This window comes from Sorex fumeus, unplaced genomic scaffold (genome assembly GCF_029834395.1).
Source record: "Sorex fumeus unplaced genomic scaffold, SorFum_2.1 ptg000030l, whole genome shotgun sequence".
Classification (NCBI taxonomy): domain Eukaryota; kingdom Metazoa; phylum Chordata; class Mammalia; order Eulipotyphla; family Soricidae; genus Sorex; species Sorex fumeus.
In genome coordinates, this window is record NW_026606087.1 from 5,790,832 (window position 1) to 5,818,268 (window position 27,437).

The following is a 27,437-nucleotide window of genomic DNA, read 5'->3' on the forward strand; positions in this document are numbered from 1 at the left end:
TACATGGCCATAGTGAAAATAGTAGCAAAGATGAGGAGGAAGGTAAGGCCGGCCCCTGCCATGCACGGTGCTGGGTCCTGGCCAGCTTCCCCTCAGGTCATATGTCAACCCTAGAAGGCAGACACCCTCGGGTCCCCTTTCACAGATGAAGTGACTGAGGCTCACGGAGTTTATTTACAGAGACAGTGGGTTCAGAACTAGGACAAAGAGAACAAAACACTTGGGATTTCCAAGCTTCTATAAACCATGTTCTTAATGGAATTTTGGGGAGTCGGGAGGAAGATGGTAAAGATACGTAAGGTGAAATATATCGCCCCAAGCACTGGGGGTGTGGGGTTCAGTGTTGCTCAGGGCATTTATTGGGGCACACTCTATCTTAGAGCTCTTTCTTGCCAGCACTGAGTTTCTATGATTCACAAGTAGTCCCCAGTGCCTGGCAACTTCCCTCCTTAATGACCCTGCAAATTTCACTACTCCGGCTACCACTCTCGTAAACAGAACCAGACGGCTTTTGTCTCTTTGTGTCTGGCTATTTTTGCTTAACATAATGTCCTCACAGTTTAGCCATGTTGAAACATGTGTCAGAATTTCCTGCCTTATTAAGGCTGAAAATATTACACTTTATTTCCTCCCATTCATCAAGGGACACTTGGGTTGTCTCCACCTTTGGAAGAATGCGCCTATGAGAAAGGGCGGGCGGGCAGATAGCACATGAACCCCACATTTTATCTCTTTGGGGTTTAGACAGACACGGAATGGATGGATTATGTCATAATGTATTTGGGGGTGCTTTCCAAGCAGGGCTCATGGGGCCGCCGGCCACTTCCAACATTACTTGGCCAATTGGGCCAGCAGTTCAGTGCTAGCGCCAAGGATGTGATGCTGCCTGGGCCCTGTGAGGGCCACCCCAGTGCTGCTGAAAGGCCACCAGGACCACACCTGATGGTGCTTGGCCGAGGAGGACCTTGCAGTTCCAGGGACGGAACTAAGCCCAGAACTGCCTCCTTTCCACTGTAATCTCCATTTAACCATTGGAGGCACCTGGCCTGATTTTGCACAGGCTGTGTGGTACATCCCTGTGAGCGGGAGCCGAGCTGGGGCCCTTTTTCCCCTCCTGGCCTCCTTGGGACTGGGGTCCCTGAGGCCCCGTCTGAGCGGGCATGTCCACAATCCCTGCGTACTGCAGCCCTTGGCTAAGGCAGTTCACTTGACTTTCTACTGTTGTCGCTGAAGGATGGCAGCCATGGTCTTTGCATGTCTCTGAGGTGAAACTGACCCCGCTGACAGTGAATCCCTTCCCCCACTCCAAGTACACACTTCCAGCCAACATGCTAGAAACCGCTCCCAGCCAGGTTTGGCCATCCAGGCTCGTCTCGAGCCTTACATCCAGGATCAAAGATGTGCTTTTCAGAGCATGTTTCTTAATCAGGCGCCACATTCTGGGTGACCTCATAATCTTCTAAGGGGGGTGGTGGAGTAAAATTTGTATAAATGGTGAGCCATGATATATCAAAACTAGGGGGGCAACTGGTAAGATGAGTGAGGGGGTGTGGGGTGACACAGGAAGAAAAATGAGTCAGAAGTGGGTTGTTATAAAAGGTTGAGAAACTTTGTTCTCGATCATTCAAAACCAGCGTTCTCCCCTGGCCTATAGGAGAGGCCCCCATGATTCCTTCTTTCCCTGAAGAATCCAGAGGCTTCTGGTACTTTCCACATCTCTGTCACGCTGCAAACTCTGAGGGTTATCAGGGAGGGGGGATTTGTGGTGGCCAGCTGGGAGGCTGACCAAGGACAGAACCATGAACCATTAGAGGCCTTTATTGGTTACAGGCGCCGACAGTGGTGAGAAAAGGTCAGAGTTGGGGTCGGGGGTAGGAACCTTGGGGGACGCAAAGGGCCACGATTAATGAATGCTCTTGGGGAGTCCACACTTTTGCCCCAAATTTGATGAGCTTGATTGGTCTCCCAAATCAGGTGGGAAACCTCTGTTCTAGGCTACCCCTCCACCCAGAAGAAGACAGGATGGAGTCTGTCTGTCTGTCTGTCTGTCTGTCTCTCTGTCTGTGTGTCCATCTGTATTAGCATGGGGCAGGAGTGAGCACCCTGAACAGTGCACACCGCAGCCCCAGGATGGGCTTGGGGAACTCAGAAGCGGGGGTCCATAATGATTAGCTTCAACAAAGGACTAGCTGTGTGGAAATGAGCTTCGTTTACTTGAAAAATGATCCTTTCCAGGCTTTTGCTTCATTTATTCATCACCAGGACTGATGTCAACTGTTTGTTGAACTGTAGACCAGGAGTAAGAGCTAGTTCAAGATATATATATCAGGAAAAAAGCAGATGGCCCCAGATGTTTTGTGCTAAAGACTTATATGGCGATGTACTATTGCCTTTACATAATAGTGCATTCAGATAAATAATAATAATAATAATCTGTCTGTCTGTCCTCCCATTGTTCATCGATTTTCTCGAGCAGGCCCAGTAACGTCTCCATTGTGAGACTCGTTGTTACTGTGTTTGGCATACCAAATACATCACAGGTAGCTTGCCAGGCTCTGCCATGCGGGCGAGATACTCTCAGTAGCATGCTGGGCTCTCCAAGAGGGGCAGAGGAATCGAACTTGGGTCGGCCATGTTGGCTGCGTGCAAGGCAAATACCCTACCCGCTGTGCTATCGCTCCAGCCCAATAATAATAATAATAATAATAATAATAAAAACCCACATCACAAAGGAAGATGATGGCAATCCAGAATATTCTGAGCTAAAGTGTTTTGTGGGCATCTTTTCAAATGTCCCAAACAGGAACATCTGGAAGGACTGACAACAGTCTGGAGTCACTTTGGCTGGAACTCACGGGAGAGGGACGCCCATTTGTTCTTCCTCCATCCGCCCTCACATGGGCTCTTCCTCCAGTTCCTAAGGCAGTGGTCAGGGGATTGCTAGAAGGAGCCTCTGCTCCAAGAACCCACCTGGTGCTTCATCTTCTCTGGCGAGTGTTGCAGATGCCGTGAACTAGCTCTTACTCTGGGATATATAATATCACATACTTTTATTACAATTCTGAGATGTGGATATTATCTTATGAATGAATACATCAAAGTTTAAAGAAGTTTAATCCCCAAAGTGATGATAGATAGTGAAAGAATTGAATTAGAATACAAGCCAGATATAAAATTTGGTCCTTTCAAGAAAATGTTATGTTTTGAATGGGGGAGAAAAAAAACACTTGGGTTTGCAGTTATCATTCTGGGGTGATTTTGAAGAGGTTTGTCACCAATCTACTGCACATTGGCTCCATTCCTATTATTTATATCGAGTCACTAAGCCTCTTCTCCTCCCAGCAAACACCCAGAGTGAATGACTCAACCCCCAAAACAGGTGTGGCGGTACTAGAGCCCCCAGCCACAGGTCAGCCTAGCCTGGAGGGGCCAAGAGGACCCAGAGGGATCAGGGCTAGGAGGCTGTGGGTCTCCCACCTTTCTCTGACTCCTCTGTGCCTGACCATCAGAGGAGAAACATTCTGAACCGCTGATGAGGAGCAGTGAAGTGGGTGCCATGAGCCTGTGTGTGAAGAGGCTGACCACAGACACATTTCAGTGATGCAATGTGGAAAATGCAGCCACAGAGGAGATAGCATTTCCCAGAGTCCCCTGACTCAAGGCCTCCCATGAGGGAAGGCGGGCCAGGAGGCGGGCAGCCAGCCGCCTTGTGCCTGGTAGTCAGGGCCCAAGAGCAAAGGTGGAGGAGGCTGCGTCCCACCGGGGGCTCCCAAGTGATGGGTGGAGATTGCAGGCATCGTCCTTCCCCTGGCAGCTGGCAGGACCCACATCCCGCCAAAAGGCACTTTTGCTTCCGGGTCTCATCGTTCCTACCATATCCGCAGGTTTGCCCCAATCCCCTGCGGCAGCGAGGTCAAAGGTCAGGACGGGCACTAGGGCTTGAGTGGGCAAAGCTGGGCTTTGAAGCTGACAGTCCTAGCGGTACCGAGCACCTACTCCGTGCCGGGCACCGTGGGCGCAGGGTGAGTGCTCTTACTAGCGCTCTTATTAGCAGGCTCTTATTAGCGGGTTTTCCTTTCCTCTTACCACATCTTCTCTGCTTTATTTGTTTCATGCGACTTTATTTCACTTACTTGACTTCATTTTGTTATGTTTTGCTTGTTTGTCCAGAGTGCTCAGGACATAGCCCTTCTCAGAGCTGAGGGTCATTCCCAGGATTAGAAGGTCAAACCTGGGCCTATGCAAGGCCTGTGCTCCAGCCCCGAGGCTGTCTCTTAGCCTTATCTTGCTTTACGATTTTTTTTTTAATGTTTTTGAGGATTTTTTTTTCTTTTAGTTTTGGGGTTACACCAGCAATGCTCAGAGGTAACTCCTGACTCTGCACTCAGCAATCACTCCTAGTGGTGCTGGGGGACCATACGGGATCAAAGCTGGGCCATCTTTGTGTTAAGCAAGCCCCCTACCTGCTGTCCTACCCGCCCCCGCCTCTATCCTGCCTTAACAGTGGCGAACAGGATTTGGAAATGAGTCTCCTGCTCTTAGTCCATGCTCCTTTATAACACATCCTCACAAACAGAAAGCCAGTGCTTGTAACCACATTCAGCATGGGCATGGCTGGCACCCTTGGTCTTTCTGGTCACATCATCCATTTTGTTTGTTTGTTTGTTTTAGCTGTTTGGGTCACACCCAGCAATGCACAGGAGTTACTCCTGGCTCTGCAGTCAGAAATTACATCTGGCGATGCTAAGGGGACCATACGGGATGCTGGGAATCGAATCTGGGTCAGCCATGTGCAAGGCAAACGCCCTACCCATTGTACTATCGCTCCAGCCCCACACCATCCATTTTTTGGATGTTGAGTCTGGGGCCCAGTGAGTTTAAGAAGCCGAATCAAAACCTACTGAGGAGAGTGAAGAAAGGAGGTGGCTTTGGGGGCTTGATGTGGATGGAGAGGGAGAAGCCTTTTGAGCTCTGTGGCCTAGTCTCGTTTTGCAGATCTGGGCCCAACCCGGTGGTATCGCTGGATTCGGTGGCGCTCAGCGATGCTGGGATGGGTCCCGAGTGTGCAGAGAAGAGAAGGACTCCTCACGGTGCCCGCCCACCCCACCCCCACCCCCAGCCTGGGAGCGGACCCCCACCCGCTCCCCTCTGTGCACCAAACACAACGTGGCTGCTTTTGAACAGAATGAAGTCAAGCATATGTTTTTCCACAACTGAAACATATTAAGGCTTTTTCCAGGCTCATTAACAGAAATGGTCTGACTCGAACAATTCCACAAGCCCCTCTTTCAGTCCTCACTGTGGTCAAAACTTGTGGGTAGCCGTGGGGGAAGAGAAAGAATAATCGCCAAGGAAGGCAGGAGGCCAGGAGCAGGGTTTGGAGGCTCATCAGAGGCCTAGAGTGAATGCACGCTGGCGGCTAGGGCGGCCGCTGGGCAGAGGCTTTTTCTGTGCAGGGGAAAACAACTCTGTTTTGGTTTATGTTGCCTTCATTTTTTTTTTTTTATTTTCGAACACAGTAACAAGTCTCACAAAGTTACTGGGCCGACTCAAGCAAATCGATGAGCAACGGGAGGACAGTGACAGTGCAGTGACTTTTTTTTTTTAAAGTCAAGAACTTGAAGGAAATCTCTGCGGTGTATTTTTGGAGGCGGGTGGAGGTGGGAGTAACCCTCAGTGCTTGTTGGCTGGCACTGGAGTCACTTCAGCTGGAACTCACAGGAGAGTGACCCTAAATCCGCCCTCACATGGGCTCTTCCTCCAGTCCCTAAGGTGGTGGTCAGGGGATTGCTAGAAGGAGCCTCTGCCCCAAGAACCTGCCTGGTGATTCATCTTCTGTGGCGCGTGTTGCAGATGCCCTGAGCTAGCTCTTACTCTGGTCATTAGACATGGAGACCCTTGTCAGCATTGCCAGATGTTCCTGTTGGGGATATTAGAAAAGATGCCCACAAAACACTGTAGCTCAAAATATTTCAGATTGCCATCATCTTCCTTTGTGATGTGGTTTTTTTTTAAACTATGATTATTATTATTCATCTGAATGCATTATTATGTAAAGGCAACAGTACATCATCATATAAGTCGTTAGCACAAAACAGGCTCATCTGCTTTTTTTTCTGATTGTTATGTGCATTCGTTTACTAATAGGAACCACATCCAGCTCTGCAGTGACTCCCAGTCCTGGAGTTACAGCTCAGTGGTGCTCGGGGACCCCCAGGGCTACACCTAGTAGTGCTGTGAGGTGTGGGGTGGGAGGGCATGTAGTGGGTAGAGTCATGGCCGCATGCATGTGAGGCATGTGCTCTCATATAGAGCTCTCTCCTGCCCTAAGCCCCCTGACACAGCCGCCTGAGTCATGCTCTCTCCCTGACTATGGTGTGAGCACTTCTTTTTTTGTTTGTTTTTATTTGAGGGATCACAGCTGGCGGTGGTGCTCAGGGCTTATTCCCAGCCCTGCTCTCAGGGATCGCTCCTGGTGGGACACAGGGGACAGGATGGAGTGCCAGGGTTCAAACCCAGGTCAGGCGTGTGCAAAGCAAGTGCCTGACCTGTTGTAGTATGGCTCTGGCCCCCAAGGACTTCCTGCTGCTTGGAAGCTCTGCCTCGACCCCGGGGCCTGCAGTGGTACTGCAGGATCGTGAGGGACAATCAGGGGGTCATGTGGTGCTCTCAAGGCAAGAGTCTTCACCTCTCAACTATCTGTCCCTGTCCCCTGTTTTAAAGAGGCCTCTGTGAGGCTGGAGCGATAGCACATCGGGTAGGGCATTCGCCTTGCACGTGGCCAACCTGGGTTCGATTCCAGCATCCCATATGGTCCCCCGAGCACCGACAGGAGTAATTCCTGAGTGCAGAGCCAGGAGTAACCCCTGTGCATCGCCAGGTGTGACCCAAAAAGAAAATAAATAAAGAGACCACTGTGGGGCCAGCATGATAGCACAGTGGGTAGGGCATTTGTCTGGCACACAGCTAACCCGTCACCCCATATGGTCCCCCAAGCACTGCCAGGAGAATTCCTGAGTATAGAGCCAGGTGTGGCCCAAAAAGCCAAACAAAGAAAATTTTTGTTTTAAGTTAAAGAGGCCTCTGAGGCCACATCTGAAGAGACTCAGAGTGAAGGCCTGGAGCCTCTTTGTCCTTCAGAGCTAGACCCAGTCTCCCGTCCTCATGGGGGACTCGTCCCTCTCAGTCTCAAAGGGGAAGCCCCATCATTGGAGACAGACTTAACCCTCCTGCCCATGAGCCCCATGGACCCTGCCAGCCTCCATGCAGGTCATTTAACCTAGGCACTGATTTTGAAAACTCTGACCTCCAGCTTTGTGGGGTCCATGCTCAATGTTGGGGTCCCAAGGTTATTACAAGTGTCTGGGCTTCCCCTGCTCCTCACACCCAGGAGAGACTCAATTCTCCCCTGAGTGCCTTCTCCCAGCCTAAGGACACACAGATCAGACACCGGGAGATGCTCAGCGTGTTGGGAGTGACTGTGAGCCCAGTTTCCTGTCCCCACCCCATCCCCCCCGCCTGCCTCTGTCCTCAAGTCTTGGGGATGGACACAGAGAAGAAAGACAAGGCTTCCCCCACCCCCACAGTTCTCTCCACTGCGGCCAAGAATGCCCCATCCTGAGAAACGGGGCGTCAGAGAGACGCCGCATCCAGATGTCAGGCTGTGTGGGTCAGGACATGTGCGTGACTTGCTTTCCCAAGCAGAGCCCATCGGAAGGGTCAGTGCTCTGACTCACGTGATGGTGTGAGGAAATGTGGGGCACTCCCATCCTCCCGCAGAGACGTGGCGGGGTCAGAATAGAATCAAAAGGACCTGGACCGCAAGAACTTTCTCGGTGCTCCCTTTGTTCTGTGTGAGTCCTGAACAGCGTAAGCGGGTGCTTGTGTTCCCCAGAGACCCAGCCTTTCCTCTGCCCCCAGCTCCTGCCTTCTTCTTTCTTTACCACTCAAGTGGAAGTCCGATACCAGGCTTAGCTGGGGCCAATGTGGCTAAGTTGAACGCCATTAATATCTTAACTTGAAAACAAGGTGATCCTGTAACATGACGGAACATTTGTGTTGCTTCTTTTGGTTTGTTTGCTTGGCTTTGGGGCCACACCCAGTGATGCTTGGGGGTTCTTCTGTGCTTGGGGACTGCTTCAAGAGGTGCTTGGGGAACCATATGGTGTCAGGGACCAAACTGTACTATCTCTCCACTCAAGAAACGTTTCCTCCCTAAAAGTGCTCCAAGAGGGGCTGGAGCAATAGCACAGTGGGTAGGGCGTTTGCCTTGCACACAGTTGACCCAGGTTCGATTCCCAGCATCCTATAGGGTTCCCAGGAAGGGAGGGCAGGGCCTGGCATCATGGTATCAAGGGCCACTTCTAGCTCTGTGCTTGGGAGGGGGGGGGCTCCTGCACCACAGGGCCTGGGACCAACCCCTGTGCTGCTCCTTTTAAAAATAGGGGCCATTGCTAGGGATACTGGCTGGGTACAAGGATAGTATGTGTTGGGGGGTGAGTGGGGAGGAGGTGTTCATGCTGGAAGAACTTACCCTGACTCAGGCCAGCAGTACTCAGGCTGGTGGTTGATGGCCAATGGGGCCTCCCCCAGCGGTCACAGGGTTGGTGCTAAGGATTGAACTCAGGGCCTTGGTTGGGTGCACTAGACATGTACTCTGCCTCCTCCTCTCCCTGTGCTTCTCCTTGAGGATGTGCTGGTAGGCGGCCTGTGAGGTGCAGGGTGTTCTGGCCCGCAGGGCAGGTGGTGGGTGGACAGTGAGATACAGCCAGTGTGTCCTCAGGCTACGGGCGTCCCTGGTGATGGGGCCAGGCCCCCTCAACACTGAGATGCAGAGAGTGGGTATCGTCCTCTTTCTGCACACATCCCAGCCCCCGGGTGCCCTAGCCCGAGAGCCGGGATTTCCCCTGGGCGGGAGAGGGAGCACCTCGCGACAGTGCGAGGCACGGTAGCACCCACTCAGACCCTCCCTGCTGGGCTCATGGCCACCCGGGTGGGGGATGTAACAGAGGACAGGGGTGCAGGAGAGGAAGCCCATAGAGCTGAGGGCCAGTGGTGGCTCCAGATGCCGCAGCTTGGGCACAGTGCTCCCTGCGAAGGGCACTAAAAGGGGGAAGTGGGGGACATCAGTCCCCTGGGACACCTGCCTGGCCTTTTGTCATCACTGTCTCTTTATTTTTCTGCCAAGCACACAGATGCCTCTGGCCCTTCCCGGGCCTGGAAAGCATGTCCCCTCTCCATCAGGGTAGGTTGAAGGTGGGCTGGAGAGGGGGGTGCTGCCAGGCTTTTGTGTCAGGGAGAAGCTGTAGCAGGAGCTGTTAGAGCCAGAGACCAGGTGGCTGCCCACTCATCTCTCTGTCCCCACGGCCATGCTGAGGCTGAGGTGTGACCGCAGCAGGGGCATTGAGGACCCCCAGGAGGGCAGCCTCACCCTTCCCCTGGCCTGCTGAGCCCCTCCACATGCCTCACTAGAGCAGGGGCAGAAAGGGAGAGAAGTCAACTTGGTTTCTCCCTGGCCTCCACAGCAGTTCCCTGGATCCTGACAAGAATGAGGCTATGCCAATTCAATCAGCCTAATCAATGGCTGAATAAGTAGCAATACTCCTACATTAAAATAAAAAAGAAAAGAATGCGGCTATGTCCTGTGGTTGGAGCAAGGCTCTCTGAGCACTTTATTCGGAGCACTTTTCTTGGAGCACTTTTTTGCTTTTTGGGTCACACCTGGCAATGCACAGGGGTCACTCCTGGTTCTGCACTCAGGAATTACTCCTAGCAGTGCTCGGGGGACCCTATGGGATGCTGGGAATCGAACCTGGGTCAGCTGCGTGCAAGGCAAATGCCCTGCCCACTGTGCTATTGCTCCACCCTTCTTGGAGCACTTTTGAAGCACATTTTCCCAAGCACTTCTCCCAGAGCTTTCACTCGAGGTGTCCAGGGTCTGGAGGCTGTGGGTGCCACAGGGGTTACAGCACAGCTCAGTCTGTGGGTTCCCCGACCCAGCCTCCATGTCCCTGATGTGGGGGGGCAGTTGGGGCCTTGGGTGGACTGCACTGGCCTTCAATGAGCAGCAGGAGGCTGAGCAGCTGTGAAGGTCAGGGATCTCTGTGACTTTCCGGTATTGGGGTTCTGACCCTGCCCTACTTGTGCTGACCCTCTCCACCCTCTCCCGGGGAAGTTCTCAGGGGCAGGGTTAGGGCCTGTGGGACATAGCCTGATTCATTCCTGCCACCATTTGGGGTAGGACTGGCGTGGGAGCCCGTGGGTCCCCCAGCTCTGCGGCTCTCAGGCCATAACTCTGGACATGTGACTCCAGCGTCCCTCCCACGCGGAAAGCACAATCGTGGTGCTTAGCTCCATGGCGTGTTGTGATGACCATATGGACTGATGCGGAGGCCGCAGGCCAGCTCGGACACACAGGAAACCAGATCTAAGTGTTGGCTGTTGTGTCACCATTACGGCCTCTCTACCTGAGACAGAGTCCAGAGCGTCTCATGCAAGTCCAGCAGCAGCAGCTGTGTCTGGGAGGGGCCACCCCAAGGGTCCTTCTGGCCCTCGCCGAGGGCCCACGGTCAGGAGCAGACTTGTGGGTGTTCTTGTTGCCTTGTCGTTTTGGATGCTTCTGAGGCTATGCTGCTTCCCCTGGTCCCTGGTCTTTTTCTCTCTTTTTTTCTCTCTCACCCAGGCCTGCCCCACTCGGTGTTCCAAGAAACACAACTGTTGAACCTTCCCACGTGGATAGAGTTGGCAGATAAAATGCAAGACAATTGAGCAGTGCTAGAGCCGTTTTCAGTATAAGTCTGTTCCATGCAGTATTGCAGAAATACTTACTAAAGGGTTCTTTGTGACTGTAAGTTTCTTGTTGGAGTTTTATCAGACATCCTAGAGAGTTGGTGGCAGGGGTGGGGTGGTTTGGGTCACATTCCATGGCACTGGGGCTACTCCCAGCTCTACCTGAGGGGCATTCAGGGACCATGTGGTGCCAGGGTTTGAACTGAGGTCAGCCATGTGCGAGGCAAATGCCTTAACCCCTGCACTACCTTTCAGCCCCTCGACATCCTGTATTTTTTATTTGCAAATTCTGCAAGTCCTGTTTTGAGACCCTCAAAAGGGGCTGGTCAAGTGGCCTGGAGCCAGGAGCTCTTGGGCATCGGGACCTGGCCTCCTTCCTCGTGCTGGGAGATGGCGCCAGCCACGGGACCAGGTGCCACAGCCTGGTGGCCCCTTCAGTCCCCATGTCCAGTTTGTCTCCCCAGATCCTGAGCAGCAGGCACCTGTCCCACGGGGAGCATTGTGAGCAGGGTCTGTCCAGCTTTGACATGGCGGGGGCAGCGTAGTCCCATGACCCCAGGATGGAGGGGAGCAACAGCCCTCCTGGGCCTGAGATACCCACAGAGGCTAGCGTGTATGGATTCTGGTTTCCCAGAAGGCATGTTCTGGGGCAGAACTGGGGGGTGGAACTGACTTGCTGTGGTCTGCCTGCAAGATGGGTCTCGGGAGGAGGGAAGAGGCTTCTGTCTGAAACACGCCTCACTTATCCCTGGGCTCTGGTAGATGTTAGGCCCTCGCTGGGTGCTAGGAGAGTGGGGGTAACCCCGGAGGTCTGGGGCTGGGCTTGGGCTGCAGGAGAGTGGGCAGGAGGAGACGATGAGCTCCAAGGCTGTTTCCGGAATGGCCTGCACTGGTGCACGGGGAGAAGCTCTTCTCCCGTCCAGAGTGCTCAGCCTAGGGGCTGGAGCGATAGCACAGTGGGTAGGGCGTTTGCCTTTCATGTGGCCGACCCAGGTTCAATTCCCAGCATCCCATATGGTTCCCTGAGCACCTCCAGGAGTAATTCCTGAGTACATGAGCCAGGAGTAAGCCCTGTGCATCGCTGGGTGTGACCCTCTCCTAACCCGCCCCCCCGCCAAAAAAAAACCCAAAAACAAAAATGGAGTGCCCAGCCTATCTGGGTGCGTTTTTCTTTCTCAGGGAGCACAGGGCTCGGGGAGGAGGGGATGGGCAGGAGCCTCAGCAACCAGGATTGGACTCACACTGAGACGAGGGAATTACTGGCTCGGGCTTCAGACTCTTGCCTGAGGTTTTCCTCTGGGCCAGCAGTCTCCGTGCTTTGCGGCCTGCATGCTGGCCACTCCAGGGCTCCGCTGGCTGAAAGTTTCCGGGGCGTGTCCAGGAGAGGCTGGGGGCAATTTGCTGTGTTGAAGGAAAATGTGGGTTTTATAGACCTCTGCTGTTGGCCTGTATTAAGGTCAACCAAGGACTCTGGAGAATGGGAAAAAGCTGCCATAGAAACTCTGGAGTGACGGGGAACCCTCAGGCCCTGACTGCGACCTCTCTTCTAAGTCTCCTGGCTCTGCAACAATCTCAGGGACCCTGTCATCTGCAGAGGCAGAACTGGAGGTCTGTGCATCCGGCCCCCCAATGTCCCTGCGGGGTCCCCGGTTCTGTTCATGTCTTCGAGGATCCATCAGGACTCCCGGCAGGTGCTAGCTTTGCTGCTTCTCACACAGTCTCGAAAGCAACTCTGTCTTCCTGCCTCAGTTGCCTTATCTGTAAAATGGGGCCTTTTTTGTCCATTTTGGAAGAGAGTAGAGCCACGAGGCAGTGATGAGGCCCAGGGGCCGCAGTTCCTGGGATGATCAAAGTGCCGCTGCTTTGTTCTCTCTCACCTCTCACTCCCTGTCCTTCCTGCTCAGGGGGTCAGTTCTGGCCCCAGGTCTCTTGCCCTGTCTCCTCCCTGTGCCCCCTTTCTCCTGACTCTGTGCTCAGGCATCACTCCTTGTGGTACTTGGAGGACTGTACACTATGGGGGGATCAAACCCAGGTTGGCCATGTGCAAGGCAGATGCCTAAACCGCTGTACTGCCTCTCTGGCCTTTCCCGCTTTCTTGGAGATGGGTCTCCCCAGCGATGCTTAAGGGTGCTGCATTGCTCAGCCCACCAGTATGGCCTCATGGCCCATACCTCAGCCCAGAAAGGCCAGGAAGCTGCCCCAGCCGCACCCAGCCATGATGAGGGTGGGACTGCAAGGGTGGAGTGGGGCTGGGCTGAGGTACCAAGATCAAACCTAGGACTTTAGGCATGCAAGGAGTATGCTCCAGCCTCTGGGCTAGCTCCTCTGATCCTATTCTCTCTTGTTTTCTTTAACTGGCAGCTCTGTACCTGCATGCAGGGGCTGGGGTTGTGGGGTGGGGTAGGGTGGTGGATGATGATGCCTGACTCCAGAGCAAACATCAAAGCCCATGAGAGCCCAGGTGGGCACATGCAGAGGTGCAAAGGTGGTCTCTGACTCAGGACTCCCCCACTCTCCTCCCACTGCAGTGGCAGCAGCAAAGCTCTGTGTTAAGTGAAGGTCCCCCATCCCCCACCATGAAACTTCTTTCCAGAGCTTTAGGCTTGAAAGGAGGCAGAGGAAGGCCCCTCCTGGGAAGCAGGTGCCCAATTCCTCTGGCCTCCAGAATGGAGAAGATTCCAGAATCTGGGTTTCAGAAGCATGTGGGCAGAGGGCCCTCCAGCCTGTGTGAGAAGCACCATGTCCCCCCTTCCAGGGTTCCTGTGTTGTGTGCTTTGGACTGGGGTCACCAAGTCCTCTCATAAAGCATGCAGTGCACAGTGGATCTCGAACAACTCTGGCTCTTTCCTACTCTCGGCTTTGCAGGGAGGCACAAGCCATGGCCCCGCCAGCACCCCCACCTCACTGAGCTGGCCGGGAGCTTTCTAAATATAGAGGACAGAGGCCAGCTCCCCAAATGGAGGGCGGCCAGCACTGGCGGAGGAGCAGGAGGAGCAGAGACAGGCCGGGAAGGACAGGGCGGGGCCCACCCCTGAGACTCTGGGACTGACTGCTGTCTTGGGCCTTAAGTGGTAAGGATGTCACTTGACGCCCAGGTCATGACCTTGGCCCTCAGTACCTGCAAGGGCATGTGGGGGTCTGCCTGTCCCCAGGGGCTCTGCTCAGTTGAGGGAAAGGAGGGTGGAGGGTGGCTTCCTGGAAGGGGCTGGAGAGAGCCTCTCTGCCTCCCGGTGCTGTTCTGGGCATTTGTGGAACTGAATCACATGAGCAGAACATAAGATCCAATCCGACCACCAAGTAAAGAGTGCTTGGAGGGCTCGCTCAGGATGGGAGATGCGAGCTGAAATTATATTATAGCCCTAACATCATGGCTACTCAATACCTATATTGCAAACTATAACACCCTTAAAGGAGAGAGAGACCAAGAGGCGGGTGGGGTGGGGGAGATGGTGTGGGGGTGGTGGGAGGGATACTGGGATCATTGGTGGTGGAGAATGGGCACTGGTGGAGGGATGGGTACTCAATCATTGCATGACTGAAATGTAAGCACGAAAGTTTGTAAGTCTGTAACTGTGGCTCACAGTGATTCATTAAAAAATAAAAAAAAGATTCAACCAGGGAACTACATGAGGCAGAGCATGAGCCCAGCCCTTTGCACCATCTTCACATCCCCATGCCCACGCCCTCTCCCCGTCCCCAGAGAGCCTGTTTTAGGGGCCACCTGACAAGAACCTTGATACCCCGCAGATGGTGGTAACTTGGGGCCAGTTCTGCCCTGAGTCTCAGCTTCCATATCTGATTGAGGATGTTGTCTCAGGCTGAGAGATTCATGGGGAACTGGTGCCAAGTGGCAGACCCTGAGGGGACCTCCTCACAGTTTGCCAAAGCGGGCGCTCGGCATGTGCTCCTTCTGCCCCTGCTCTGCAGTGCTCAGCACCCCGCCTTCCGCATGGGCACTCTTGGGTTCTGCTCCAGGGACTCCTGGAGTCCCTTTGTTAGTTTGAAGGTGTCAGAGGGTCCCTCAACCCAGAATTCTGGGTGGGGAAGCAGCTGGACCCTTCCTCAGAGCTCACCCTGCCCTGCCCACTGGGTGCTCAACCCTGCCTCTTTGTTTTTTTTTATTTGTCTGGTTTTTTGGGGGGAAGCCACACCACTCCAGAGGAGCTAAAGGCTGGAATGGAGGACTATATGGAGACTATATGCCCAGGACTGAAGCCTGGTTAGCTGTATATAAGACCAGCGCCCTATCTGCTGTACTATCATGTTGACCTCTGGGTGCTAGGACCCTTTAAAATACAGGTAGGAGCAAAGCCCAGGAGCACAGGTCAGAGAATCTGGTCTTATTTGTTTTTGTTAGTTTGTTTGGCAGTGCTCCAGGGCTGCTCCAGGCTCAGGGCTTCGAGATCACTTCCATCAATGCCTGGACAATTACAGGCTGCTGGGGATCAAACCCAGGCCCCTCATCTGCAAAGCTTAAACTCAAGCCTTTGGCTTGTCTCCCTAATCCCAGAAGCTGGAATGACTACTTTGTTTTCTTTGGGGATCACCCCAGTTGTGTCCAGGGCTTGCTCCTGGCTCTGTGCTTGGGGGTGACTCCTGGTGGTACTTGGAGAACTATATGGACTGCTGAGGGTCCAGTCAGTGTCAGCCACGCAACAGGCAAGCTCCTGACCCATCCCTCTAGCCCTGAAGTCACTGAACCATCCCTCTAGCCCTGAAGTTATTGAAAAGAATGAAAGCGTGACTTTTATAGCTCTAGGTCCAGGTCAGCTTGGTACGTGGGCATGAAGCCATGTCCTCTACTTCTGTTCTCTACTTCTATTAAAGGCAGGAGCACCTGACCTGTCCCCTGGACACTGGGAATGATAGGTGCCTGCTCTGAGGGGGGTCCCCAGGAGAGATCCTCAAACTAGCAGCCGTATTCGCTGCAGGACTGGACACCAGACCCCGAGAGGCCACTCAGGTACAGGCACTTGACTCCAGGTTACAGATTATTGCCTTCATCCAACACTCCAGGGGGAGATGGGTCAGGACCAGATGGGATGCCAGGGCTGTGGGTGCAGCACTGCTGGCAAAGACACTGTTCAGACCTGCCTTTCCACGTGCTGGCGGGGAGGGGGTGCCCCTGGAATGCCAGGCAGCAGGTGGAGGAGGGATGCCAGCTTCCCTTGCCACCATCACCATTCACAGGACACAGCCACCACGACAGCCTTATGAAATGGACCCAGGAACAGCCCTATTTTCAGTGGAAATGAAGAGGTCTCAGGAGCTTAATGGGACAGTGCCAAGATGTAGCGAAATTCAGGATTCACACTGGTGCTCTGTAAGCCAGTGATTTTGTGGCTTTTTTTTTTTTTTTGGAGACACACCTGGTGGTGCTTGGGGAACCAGGTGGTTCTGGGGATGGAATTTGGGCCTCCCCCATGCAAAGCATGTACTTAGACTGTTTGGGGTTATTTCTCCAGTGAGTGATTTTCAGTTACAGGAGTCAAAGGGTTGAAAAACTCTGCTCTAGGCTACAAGAGTTTCTTCACACTTCGGAGTTCCAAGGTTTACCTCCTGATCACAGTTCTTAGGAAGCATTGCTAGGGATTGCTGGAGAGGCACCTTCACAGCAAACAGACTGATGGTCCCCAGACAGAAGCGCAAGAGCTTTCTCAAAGGGAGCAAAACCATGGCACACAAAACCCACCAACACTCTTGTGGGTACAAAAGCATGTGAGCCAATGCTAGGTCCTTTATACTAGTTGGAATGTTCCAAAGTATTTGACAAGGTTCCATGTGCACCAGCGTTTTCCATCCTTAGGGTGAAAAATTTCATTGCTTCCCTGTGGCTTTGAACGGAAGTTTTATTGTCATATATGGGAGTCAGTTTAGGAAAAGGATGATTTTCTGTTAAAGGAAAGAGATACTTCCTTTGGTGGAGAATTGTTCGTTGCAAGGCCTCCCAGGGATGGGTGCTGGAAGGGACTTAACACAGTTTTGTTTGCTTGTTTTTTGGGGGAGAGGGGCTGTACCCCTCTGAGCTCATGAATCATTCCTACTGGGTGGCGAACTAGGATGGGTAAGTGGTGCTGGGGATAAACCCAGGCTGACCACATCCAAGGTGAGTGCCCTATCCGCTGTACTATTTCTCTGACCCCTAGCTCAAATTTATTTTTCCCCTTTAAATTAAATATCTGGAAGAATAAGTATACTGTCAACAGGATTCTGGAACTGTGTGTTCTTTGCACTGGTTCCCAATTCATTGCTTACAGTAAGCATTTTGGTAGCCCATTTTGATGACATGTGAGCCGGTTCATCCACCCACGTGTCAGTGGTGTGTGTCCCCTGTGACCTGAGATGGCTACACACAAGCCCATCCACAATGTGGTTCTGCTTCACAAACGTGGGGTTCTGGGGCCTTTTCACTGACTCGTATTACTTTGGGATGTACCGCAAATGTGGAGATGTAAAGAGTGATCTCATTCTTTCCAGTCTTGGTGGTATTTCCCATGAAGAAACTGCAGAATTGTCCTGTTGTTAGTCATGTCCTTGATCACTGGGTTATAAGCGATATGCATCTCCGTACTCAGGAAGTTTCAGAGAGGTGGAGGGTACATGCAGCAGGATTCAGGACCTGGCAGTGCTGGGCACTACCTACCACAGCTTCATGGTGCTGGGGAAGAGACTCCACTAAGGACAAGAGACAGGCCGGACATGCGCCTGCCACTTTGAGTCCAGCCTGAAGATACAGGTTCTTGAGGGGGGTCTGTACCTGGAATGGGGACTGCTGGGCCACAGGAAATACACACGTCAGTTCACTGACAGATGCTGAGAAACGATCCACTAAAAACCATCAGTCCACTTTGAGAGCCCCATGGTGTCTGGCAGGGCCAACTTCCGGCCAACACATGAGTAGTTAATGTTTCCTATTGCTGTTGAACAACTCAAAATACTTTAAGATGGTTTTAAGGCAACATGAATCTTACTGTAGTAGAGGGGTGAGTCTAACATGTTCTCACAGGACTGAAATCTTAGTGGCTACAGGGTTCTGTTCCTTGAAGGGGCTCTGGGGTGGATGTGCTTCCTTGGGCCCCTCCGACTTCAGAGCCCATGGTTCCTTCAGCTTCTGGACACTTCCAGTCCGCAGTTGCATTTCCTGTTCCCATGACAGAGGGTCAGCAACTTCCATTCCTTCTGCACTGGCACATCCATAGTCTAGGGAGTAGAGAGAGGACACTTGCGCCCAGTGTTCTGCCCACAGCAGGAATTGCCACCTTTGAAATACAAGTGCAAATAGGTTGTCCTGTTCTTTGAGGCTGCATTTTCTTATCTATTGGAAAGGTTGAACATGTTTTGTTGTTGTTGTTGTTTTGTTTGTGGGTTTTGGGGTTTTTGTTTGTATGTGGTTTTGTTTTTGTTTGGGTCATACCTGGTGATTCTCAGGGCTTGCTCCTAGCTCTGCATTTAGGAATTACTCCTGGCAGTACTTGGAGACTGTATGAAATGCCGGAGATCTAACTCAGGTCGGCTGTGTGCAAGGCAAGTGCCCTACATACTGTACTATGGCTCCAAACTGAGCATCGTTTTTTTTTCTTTTAACCTTATCTTAGTTTTTTTATTATTATTATTTTTATTAGTGAGACACCATGAGGTACAGTTGTAGACTTACAAATTTTGTGCTTGGATTTCAGTTATACAATGATCAAATACCCATCCCTCCACCAGTGCCCATTTCCCACCACCACGAATCCCAGTATCCCTTCCACCCCCCGTCCCCCCTAGAGACAAAATAGTTCTGTTTCATAGTGTTTGGCTGGCACTCTCATCTCCTTTTCAATTAGGCTGCCTTCTTTTGATCTGTTTTGAGTTAAATTTATGAACCTTCTCATACCCACATTTGTGTCCAGTATATCAACAGATGGGCTCATTCAGAGCAGGGGCTCAGGCCTGCAGACCGCCCCCCTCTTGCTATGCTACTTTGAAAGAATTGTGGAGATGCTTCCGGCGGAGGCCCTTGAGGGGAGCCTGTGTCTGGAGGCTGTGCGGGCTTAGACAAGGAGCATCTCGGGGCTGACTTAAGCCTGTGCACTTCCCAAGTGGGGAGTCTCCACTCAGCCCCTTGCCTTGGAGCTCCTTCCGCCTGAGTTGGGTCACATGGGATACCAACAGTGGGGCAGGCAGGCATGGAGGGGCCTCTGGCACTGAGCCCTGTTTGAGAGGGAGGCCCTGCTCACTGAGCTGCCCCACCTTGCTGTTTGGATCAAAGAGGTGGGCAGCTCCCGGAGGAGCTGCTGGGCCTGGAGAGGCCCCTGGGGAGACATGGGGAAGGGGATGTTCATTCAGGTATTGGGGATGGAGTGATAGGAAAGAGGGTAGGGTGTTTGCCTTGCACGCGGCTGACCCAGGTTCGATTCTTCTGTCCCTCTTAGAGAGCCCGGCAAGCTACCAAGAATATCCTGCCTGCATGGCAGAGCCTGGCAAGCTCCCCGTGGCGTATTCAATATGCCAAACACAGTAAGAAATCTCACAATGAAGACGTTACTGGTGCCTGCTCAAACAAATCAATGAACAATGGGAGGACAGTGCTACAGTGCTACTGTGCATGACTTAGGGCCATGTGCTGTCCTTGACACTTTTTGAGGATTTCGAATGAAGATTTTATTAGTTTTATGATTATTATGAGAGCCAGTCCTGGTGTCTTCTGGAGACCTGAGGTGAACTCAGTGCCTGCCCCAGCAGGTGACTTGTATGGCATGTCCTTAAATATTGTCCTTTTGTTCAATGACATTTTGTTGTAACACTGATGAGGAATATATATATATATATATATAATCGATATATAATCAATATATATATATATATTGATTCCTGTCTGGTGAAGCTGCCTCTGTGGGATTTATAGGGTCTCCTGTCTCAGAGGGATTTCTCAGGGGGCTCCATTTTCTCAGCCTCCCACAGATGTGCATGCCAAAATCCTTATGTGGCAAAATCATCCCAGTCTGACCCTGAGAGCAAAGCATGTATGAGAATGTGTGAGACCGTGTGTATGTTGTGAGTATATGTGCCAGTGTGTGTGAGAAAGTGCATGTATGTGAGAAAGTTTATGTGTGTATGAGAGTAAAGTGTATGAGTGTTATGTGCAAGTGTATGTCTAGGGATGTGAGGGTGAATGTGTAAGTGTAAGAGTATATATATGTGAGTGTGTGAGCAGCATGTGAGTGTGAGAAAGTGCATGAATTGTGTGAATGTGAGAGTTCATGAGTGTAGAAGAGAGTGTGTAAGTTTGTATGTCAATGTGTGTCTGTGTGAGAAAGTATGTACATGTGTGAATGTGTGTAAGTTTATGAGTGTGAGTACATGTATGTACGAGTTTGCGTGAGTGTGCAGTTGTGTGAGGTTGTGTGTATGAGTGTATGTATATTGAGTATATAAGTGTATGAGTACATGTGTGTGTGTGGGGCATGTGAGTAAGCTTCTGTGTGAGTTTGTGTGAGTCTGTGTGTGTCTGTGTGAGTGTTGTGAGCCTGAGTGTATGTGAGTCTGTTTGAGTTTGTGTGTGTGAGTGGTGTGTGTGTGTGTGTGTGTGTGTGTGTGTGTGTGTGCGCGTGTGCCCCCTACAGTGGAAAGATGTCACGTCGAGGCTTGAGTTTGGAGCTGCTGACATGGGCTAACTCCTCCCATGACTCTGAATAGCAAGAATGAATCTATTCCAGCTGGAAAGTGAACGTGTAGATGAATACAAGCGTTGTTTCATGTTGGGCGTGTTTTCCGTTTTATTTAGAAGTCTGGTGATGTTTCGGGGACTAGAAATATGCTGTGGGAGCTTTATTCTTGACCGCCTTTGGTCTGTGGTAGAACTGGTTTCTTTATGTGCTGTTTTAAGTTACTATTCACAAGAACCTATTGGTGACACTGAGGACTTTCTGTGTCCCTGTGTCCCAGTTCTCGGAGGGGCTGTGGTCGCGGCTGGAGATTGCCCTGTCACTCGGGCCCTTCTGGGTCACTCGGGCTCCGGGGACCCGCCTCGGGGTCTTTCTCCTCCACCTGCCTCTGACCCAGAGCCCTGAGGCCCCTCACCCCAGCAGTGGGGAGAGAACCTCTAACTCCAGACTAACCCTGCCATCTTGGGGGTCTCCTTCACCTCTCTTTCCAGTTTCCCAGTGGGGATCCTGCGTGCTTCCCCTCTGAGGTCCAGGCTGCAGACTCTAGCGGGGGTCAGCAGCTGTTCGCAGTACCCTGCTGCCATCCACCTTCCCCTCCGATGCTGTAGTTCCCCTCCTGACCCGATGGCAGATCGGGAGCTGCTGCACCTGTCACTGGAGCCAACTCTGTGTGACCTGGTGGGAGGACGGCCCCTTCCCTGCTGGCCCCTGTTTCCTCAGCTGACCAGGCAGCAGCCACACACCTGAAGCTATTGCTGCCTGGCAGCCCCAACCCCAACCCCAGGAGGCCTCCCTGGGGTGCAGCAGTGCTGTCTCTGGGCCTTGCCCTCTCCGTCCTCAGCGGGGCCCTTGGGGTCTGCGGCTGCCAGCATTCCTTCCTGGACCTGGAACTCATTATCTCCCACCGGGACCCATAGGCCCGTGGCAACAACCTGGCTCTCTGCCCAGCTGTACCCGGCTGTGCCCAGGGCACGTGAGGCCCAGGAGGAGACTGAGGCCTGGTGTGGTGTCCTGGAGACCAGGGGGCTGGGTGGCTGGAGGGGAAAGCCTTGGAGCCCGGGAAGGACCCCTGCCCCAAGTCTGTGGGGTGCAGCTGTGGGATAAAGTGGGGGCTGTGCACCCGGGGTGACGTGCCGTGGCTCAGGGACCCCCTCCCTGACAAGGTACCGCTCCCCTCAGGAGTGCATCATCGACGAGGACTGCGGCCCCGCCCGCTACTGCCAGTTTGCCAGCTTCGAGGCCACATGCCAGCCATGTCGGGAGCAGGAGGTGGTGAGTGGCCCTGCCCAGCTCTCACTGGGCTTTCTGGAAGCATCTTTGCCCCCCCCCATCCCTGTTTACATTTAGGGCCCCTTGAATACTCCCCTTACTGCAGGGGAACAGGGAGTCAACCCAGAGGCCACCTGCAGCCCCACCACTCACCCCTGTTCTGGTGCCCACAGAGCCGGGAGACAGGGATGAGTCCCGCAGAGATGACACACAGAGCGGCCCCCAGCCCTTGGGGACACAGCAGCCATGTCCTCCGCCATCTGCTCACCTGTCCCCATGGTCAGGGTGGAAGGAGGACTGGGCACCTCTCCAGGGGGTTCCCACCAAGAAGTGCAAAGCCCAGGAGAGAAGACAACCCCCTGCCCAGTAGTACTTCAGATAAGGTCACGCAGCTCACAGATACCCTTGTCTCTCGAGTGAAGTCACAAGCCCAGCTGTGTTGGGAGGGCTCGGGGCTTGTCACCACTACCATGGCCCCCAGGTGGGGAGCGGCCATCCCTGACCCTCCTGCCTGCTGCCAGCCAGGGGGACCCCACACGCTCCCAAGCCACCCTTCCCATGCGTGGCTGCAGGCTCCCAGTCCCCATGGGCCCCCCAGCTGTGGGGTCAGAGTTCCCCCCTGTAGGGCTGTAGGGCCCTGGGGTGCTGGGGAGCACCTCCCCACCCCTGGGTGGCACCTTCTGCTGGCTGCTGGAGGAAGCACGCACCCAGACAGTGCTGAGGGAGACACTGAGTGCTTTTTTCTACTTTTTTGTCTAAAGGGCCCAAACTTTTGTTTGGGAACCTGAGATTTAGAGTCTGGGAGCACCTCTGGTGGTGCAGACACCCTCCTGCCCGCCTAGGGGCCTAACGGACAGAGGCAAGATGTCAGCCAAGGGCAAACGGGAAGAGAGGCCGCCATCCCCGTAGCAGACGCCACCTCCCGCCCTGTCTCTTTACCTGGTGTCCCTCCCACCCATTGTTGTGCCCAAGTTTCCGATCCCCAATCACAGAGAGACCCAGTTCCACACACGATAATGCAAGAGCAAAGGAACTTTATGACTAGCCCGAGCCAGCACTAGCCCGAGCCAGGGTTCAAGTCTCATCCAACACAGGGGAGTCTTGACAAGGACCCTGACTCCAAATCACAAGCAGCTTATATAGGGTTCAGAATTAAAAGCAATTTATATACTGATCTAATTTCAGCATTGGCTCTATTACAATGGTGGTCAGCAATTAGGCAATGGTTAGCAACAGTTTCTAAGGAGGGTGCAGTGACCCTTCATGACCGGCCAGACCCAACTGCCCAATTCCTTATCTTGGCAAATTACTCAACTGGGAGTTGACCAGCAACTGCAAGTCCTGCTTTCGGGAAACAGAAACTGAGGCAGAGCTGAGACTTAATGTTAGCTGCAGCTTGTCATGGCATCAGTTTTGCCCTCACACCATCAGCCCAGCACCTGAACGCCCACTCACAGCCCCTCCTCCTGCCTGAGTTTCTCCACCCCCCCCACCCCTTCACACTTCCCCTGCCGAATTCTCAACCGCATCGCCCCCACCCCGCTGCTGCAGCCTTGTACCCGGGACACTGAGTGCTGCGGGGACCAGCTGTGCGTCTGGGGACACTGCTCCAGAGTGGCCTCCAAAGGGGGCAACGGGACCATCTGTGACAACCAGAGGGACTGTCAGCCTGGGCTGTGCTGCGCCTTCCAGAAAGGTGAGGGAAGCCTCAGGGCAGGACCAGCTCTGCCCCCAGCCCCACTGCAGGCCTCCCGGGGCACCGCCCACCTGGGCCAACCCTGCCAGGGGCCTGCCCGGCCTGGTCTCGGTCTTGGTCTCTGTCCTTCTCCCTCTCTCTCCCCCCACCCCAACAGAGATGTTTCGGAAAGTCACACTCCTTCAGGACAGCGGGTCTCAGATGGGAGGACACTCCTAGACGGGGTGGAGGCGGGGAGCTGGTCCTCTCTGCCCGCGCCCCCATGCCCACACCCCAGGCCTCTCCCCGTGACTTCCTGCTCTCCCAGCTCAGTCCTCTCCTCTCCGTGCTCCCCCTGAGGCCAGTGCCTGCGCTCTCCCTTCCCATTTGCATTTCTGGAAAGACAAAATAGAAAAGCTCCTGCTGCGCTGCCTCCCACACTCATCCCCCCACTCTGCCTCAAGAATAGCTCTCGGGGACGCTCCCCCGAACTGCAGCACTTCCTGTCCTGTCCTGTCCTTGTCAGCCCTCAGTTGGCCTGACCAGGCCTTGACCAGCTCCAACTCATCTTTCTTTTTTCTTTCCTTGGCTGTTGAGGGCATTCCCTGCCCCCTTCCCCCTTTCCTGCTGAGCTCAACTCGAGGGTCTCTTAGTATCATACGCCCGACTTGAACATCCCTTTCCCACTTTCAGTTGGTTTATGCCTTTGACCTCAAAATCCAGCACAAGTCCGCCTCTTCCAGGAACTACTCCCTGACTGCTCCATCCTTCCTGGCTCCTTTTCTCCTGCAGGAGTCATGGTGCCTTTTTGTGTTTCCTTTCATCCAGCCTCCTCTCTTGGGTAAAGGGTGGAAGGTGGCAGGAAGGGCATCTTTTTCCTGCTCCCTCCCCTTGCGCCTGCTGAATACACTGGCATGATGCTTGGCCTCTGGTCCCAGGTCTGCTCTTCCCGGTGTGCACACCATTGCCCGTGGAGGGGGAACTGTGCCACGATCCTTCCAGCCGGCTTCTGGACCTCATCACCTGGGAGCTGGAGCCCGAAGGCGCCTTGGATCGGTGCCCATGTGCCAGTGGCCTTCTCTGCCAGCCACACAGGTGAGGTGCCTCCCATGGGGCCTGGAGAGGAAGTGGGAACCACGGAGTTGCTGAAAGAGGCTTCACTGGCCTGATTGAGCTCATCCCAGTTTCTTCTCACATTTCCTCTATATTTCTTTCTTTACTTCTTTCTCTCTCTCTTTCATTTTCTTTCTTTCTCCTCCCTTCTTTCTTATTTATCTCTTCCTTTCTCTCTTTCTTGCTTGCTTATTTTATCTCCAATATTTCTGTCTTCCTTCACTCTTTCCTTTCATTCTTTCTTTCTTATTTGCACAATGCTTACTCCTTCCTTTCTAAATTTTTTTTAAATTTTTTTCTTACTTTTCTGTCTAGTTCTGCCTTCATTTTCTTTTCTTCCTGTTTATTTCATTATCTTTTCCTTTCCCTCTCTGTTTATTTATCTTTCCCTCCCTCCCTCCCTCCCTTCTCTTTCTTTCTTTCTTTCTTTCTTTCTTTCTTTCTTTCTTTCTTTCTTTCTTTCTTCTTTTTCATCCTTCCTAATATCTATCAGTTCTAATTGTCACTGAGACAGTTGTCCCTGAGAGGGGGATGAGCTGGTGCATGTATGTCTGGGAGAGGCCAGGGAGGGAGCCCAACCCCGTCACAAGGAGGGGGCTGGGCTGAACGAGACTGTAGAGGTAAGTGAGATGACCATCAGAATGGTGAGAGGGGAGCCGGGAGCATGGAGGAAAGTTGAGGCAGTGGCGTCAGGCTGACAGGAGAGTAGCCTCAGGCTGTGGCTCTGTCTGTCATGTTCTCTGTTCCCGTCACACACAGAACCCTGTGGTTGGGCACGTAGAAGTCTCCCTCCTGGCTCCAACACACAGGGCTCCCCCAGATTCTGCTGATGAATGGTTAACCCTACCCCCTCACCCCCTCACCAAGTCGCTTGGGGGCCGGGAGTAGCCCTAAGTCACTGTAAACCCAGTCCTGGGTTCTCAGGGCCCATGGGTGCCTCCCTCACAGTGAGGAGGACCCACCTCACAGGGAGGTGTGTGAGGGCACTCTCAAGTCTAGTCCCCCAAAATGACCTCAGCTTCTCTGGGCATCCCACACCTGGCTGGTGCTCAGGAGTGACCCTTGCCGGTGCTGAGTGACCATATGTGACCATATGTGAAGTCTGCGATTAAAACTAGGGCCAGCTGGGGCTGGAGCGATAGCACAGCAGGTAGGGCATTTGCCTTACACACAGCTGACCCAGGTTCGATTCCTAGCATCGATGGATCCATGGTCCTCCAAGCACTGCCAGGAGTAATTCCTGAGTACAGAGACAGGAGTAACACCTGAGCATCGCTGGCTGTGACCCCCAAAAGGGCAAAAATAAATAAATAAATAAAATAATAATTTAAAAAAACAACAAAAAATTAGGGCCAGCCATAAGCGAGGCATGTGGCTTCCCCCTGGACTGCCTCTCCAGACCCTAGTACGTTCCTCAAAGAGAAGTTGCTGACATGAAGTTAACTCAGTTGAGGACCAGAGAGATAGTACAGGGGGTAAGGCACTTACCTGCCATGCATGCTGCCAACATGGGCCTGATCCCAGCACTGCATGATCACCCAGCACCCACAGGAGTGGTCCCTGAGCACAGAGCAAGCCAGGAGTAGCCCCTGAGCATCACTAGGAATGGCCCAATGGCCCCCACCCCCAATAAAGACTATTGAGATGCTCGAGGAGGACGTGACCATGAGACCACCGTCAGCAGGAGGCCAGTGCCCTCCTCTTACCCCGCCCCCATCTCTCCCCAGCCACAGCCTGGTGTACGTGTGCCAGCCGACTTTTGTTGGCAGCCAGGACGAAGATGGCGACAGCCTGGTGTCCCGAGAGGCCCTGGAGGAGTACAACAGGGACGACTTCTTGGAGGAGGTGCAGCAGGAGCTGGAGAGCCTGGAAAGGAGCTTGTCCTTGGAAACGCCACAGGGCGAGGAGCCGGGGGCTGCCTCTGTGCCGCCCGGCAGGGAGGCTTAGGGCTGGGGCAGTGGAAGGAGCTAATTTATTTCCCCAGCTGTGCCCTCTCGTGTGGGTTTTCCGCTACGGTCGCTCCCCAGCACGTTTCCCATTCTGGCTTGAAGCAAACAGCACTGCACCCCTGTCACAGTGCTGGTGTCGGGGGCTGAAGCAATAGCACACCGGGTAGGGCGTTAGCTTCGCACGCTGCCGACTGGGGTTCGATTCCCAGCATCCCATATGGTCTCCTGAGCACTGCCAGGGGTAATTCCTGAGTGCAGAGGCAGGAGTAACCCTGTGCATCGCCGGGTGTGACCCAAAAAGCAAAACAAAACAAAACAAAAAACAACCCCCCCTCCCCCCCCCCGCCACACACACAGTGCTGGTGTAGGAAGGAACACACAGTGCTGGTGTAGGAAGGAGACACCAAGCCGGAAAGTCCAGCCAGTCTGGAGCTCCGGCTGCCTCCACTGCTTGGCACGTTTCATTCTGTTCAGCATCACCTTGAGAATTGTTGGGGAGGGGATAGAAAAATACACAGAACTCCACCACTCCCACCCCACCCCACCCCACCCCACTCCTGCTCTTCTCCCCACACATGCTGAGGGGCTCTGGGGAAGTGCTGATTCTCCTGCACAGGAACAGGGTCCTGCTTCACAAGCACGAGTCCCGAAGAAATACAGCCTGTGGCGTTCCCAGGCAGCTCTTCTCGGGGGTCCCGGCCAGCTGTGCCTTCAGCCGCTGCAGTGCTGCCCCCTGGTCCCACTGTGCTTCGTGTCTGCCCTCCTCCTCCCCTTGGTGGTGTCTCTCTGCTCCTACCTCCATGCCAGCGCAGCTGCTGCACAGCCAGGACCACTCGGGGCCCTGGCCTGGTGAGGGGGTCTGGGTCTCCCCAAGGGCTGGCTCGTAGCTGCCTGCCCCCATTTTACGCAAGATACTGAAGTCAGGGCATGATGACATCCAGGGAGACCTCTGAGCCCCCATCCTCCGAACCCCACCTCCCAGCACTCTTGCTGCTC

The 27,437-nt window shown here is 53.5% G+C and overlaps 1 protein-coding gene across 1 annotated transcript in view; it reads left to right on the top strand.

Moving 5' to 3' along the window:
* Positions 1-26,519, top strand: part of DKK3 (dickkopf WNT signaling pathway inhibitor 3) — a 47,752-nt gene extending 21,233 nt beyond the window's left edge. Inside the window, exons 5-8 of the mRNA XM_056115832.1 lie at positions 21,615-21,707; positions 23,256-23,400; positions 24,318-24,474; positions 26,220-26,519. Of these exons, the coding sequence (XP_055971807.1) occupies positions 21,615-21,707; positions 23,256-23,400; positions 24,318-24,474; positions 26,220-26,439 (615 nt within the window). The 3' untranslated portion in view covers positions 26,440-26,519. The remainder of the gene's footprint in view (positions 1-21,614; positions 21,708-23,255; positions 23,401-24,317; positions 24,475-26,219) is intronic.
* The last annotated feature ends 918 nt before the right edge of the window (positions 26,520-27,437 follow it).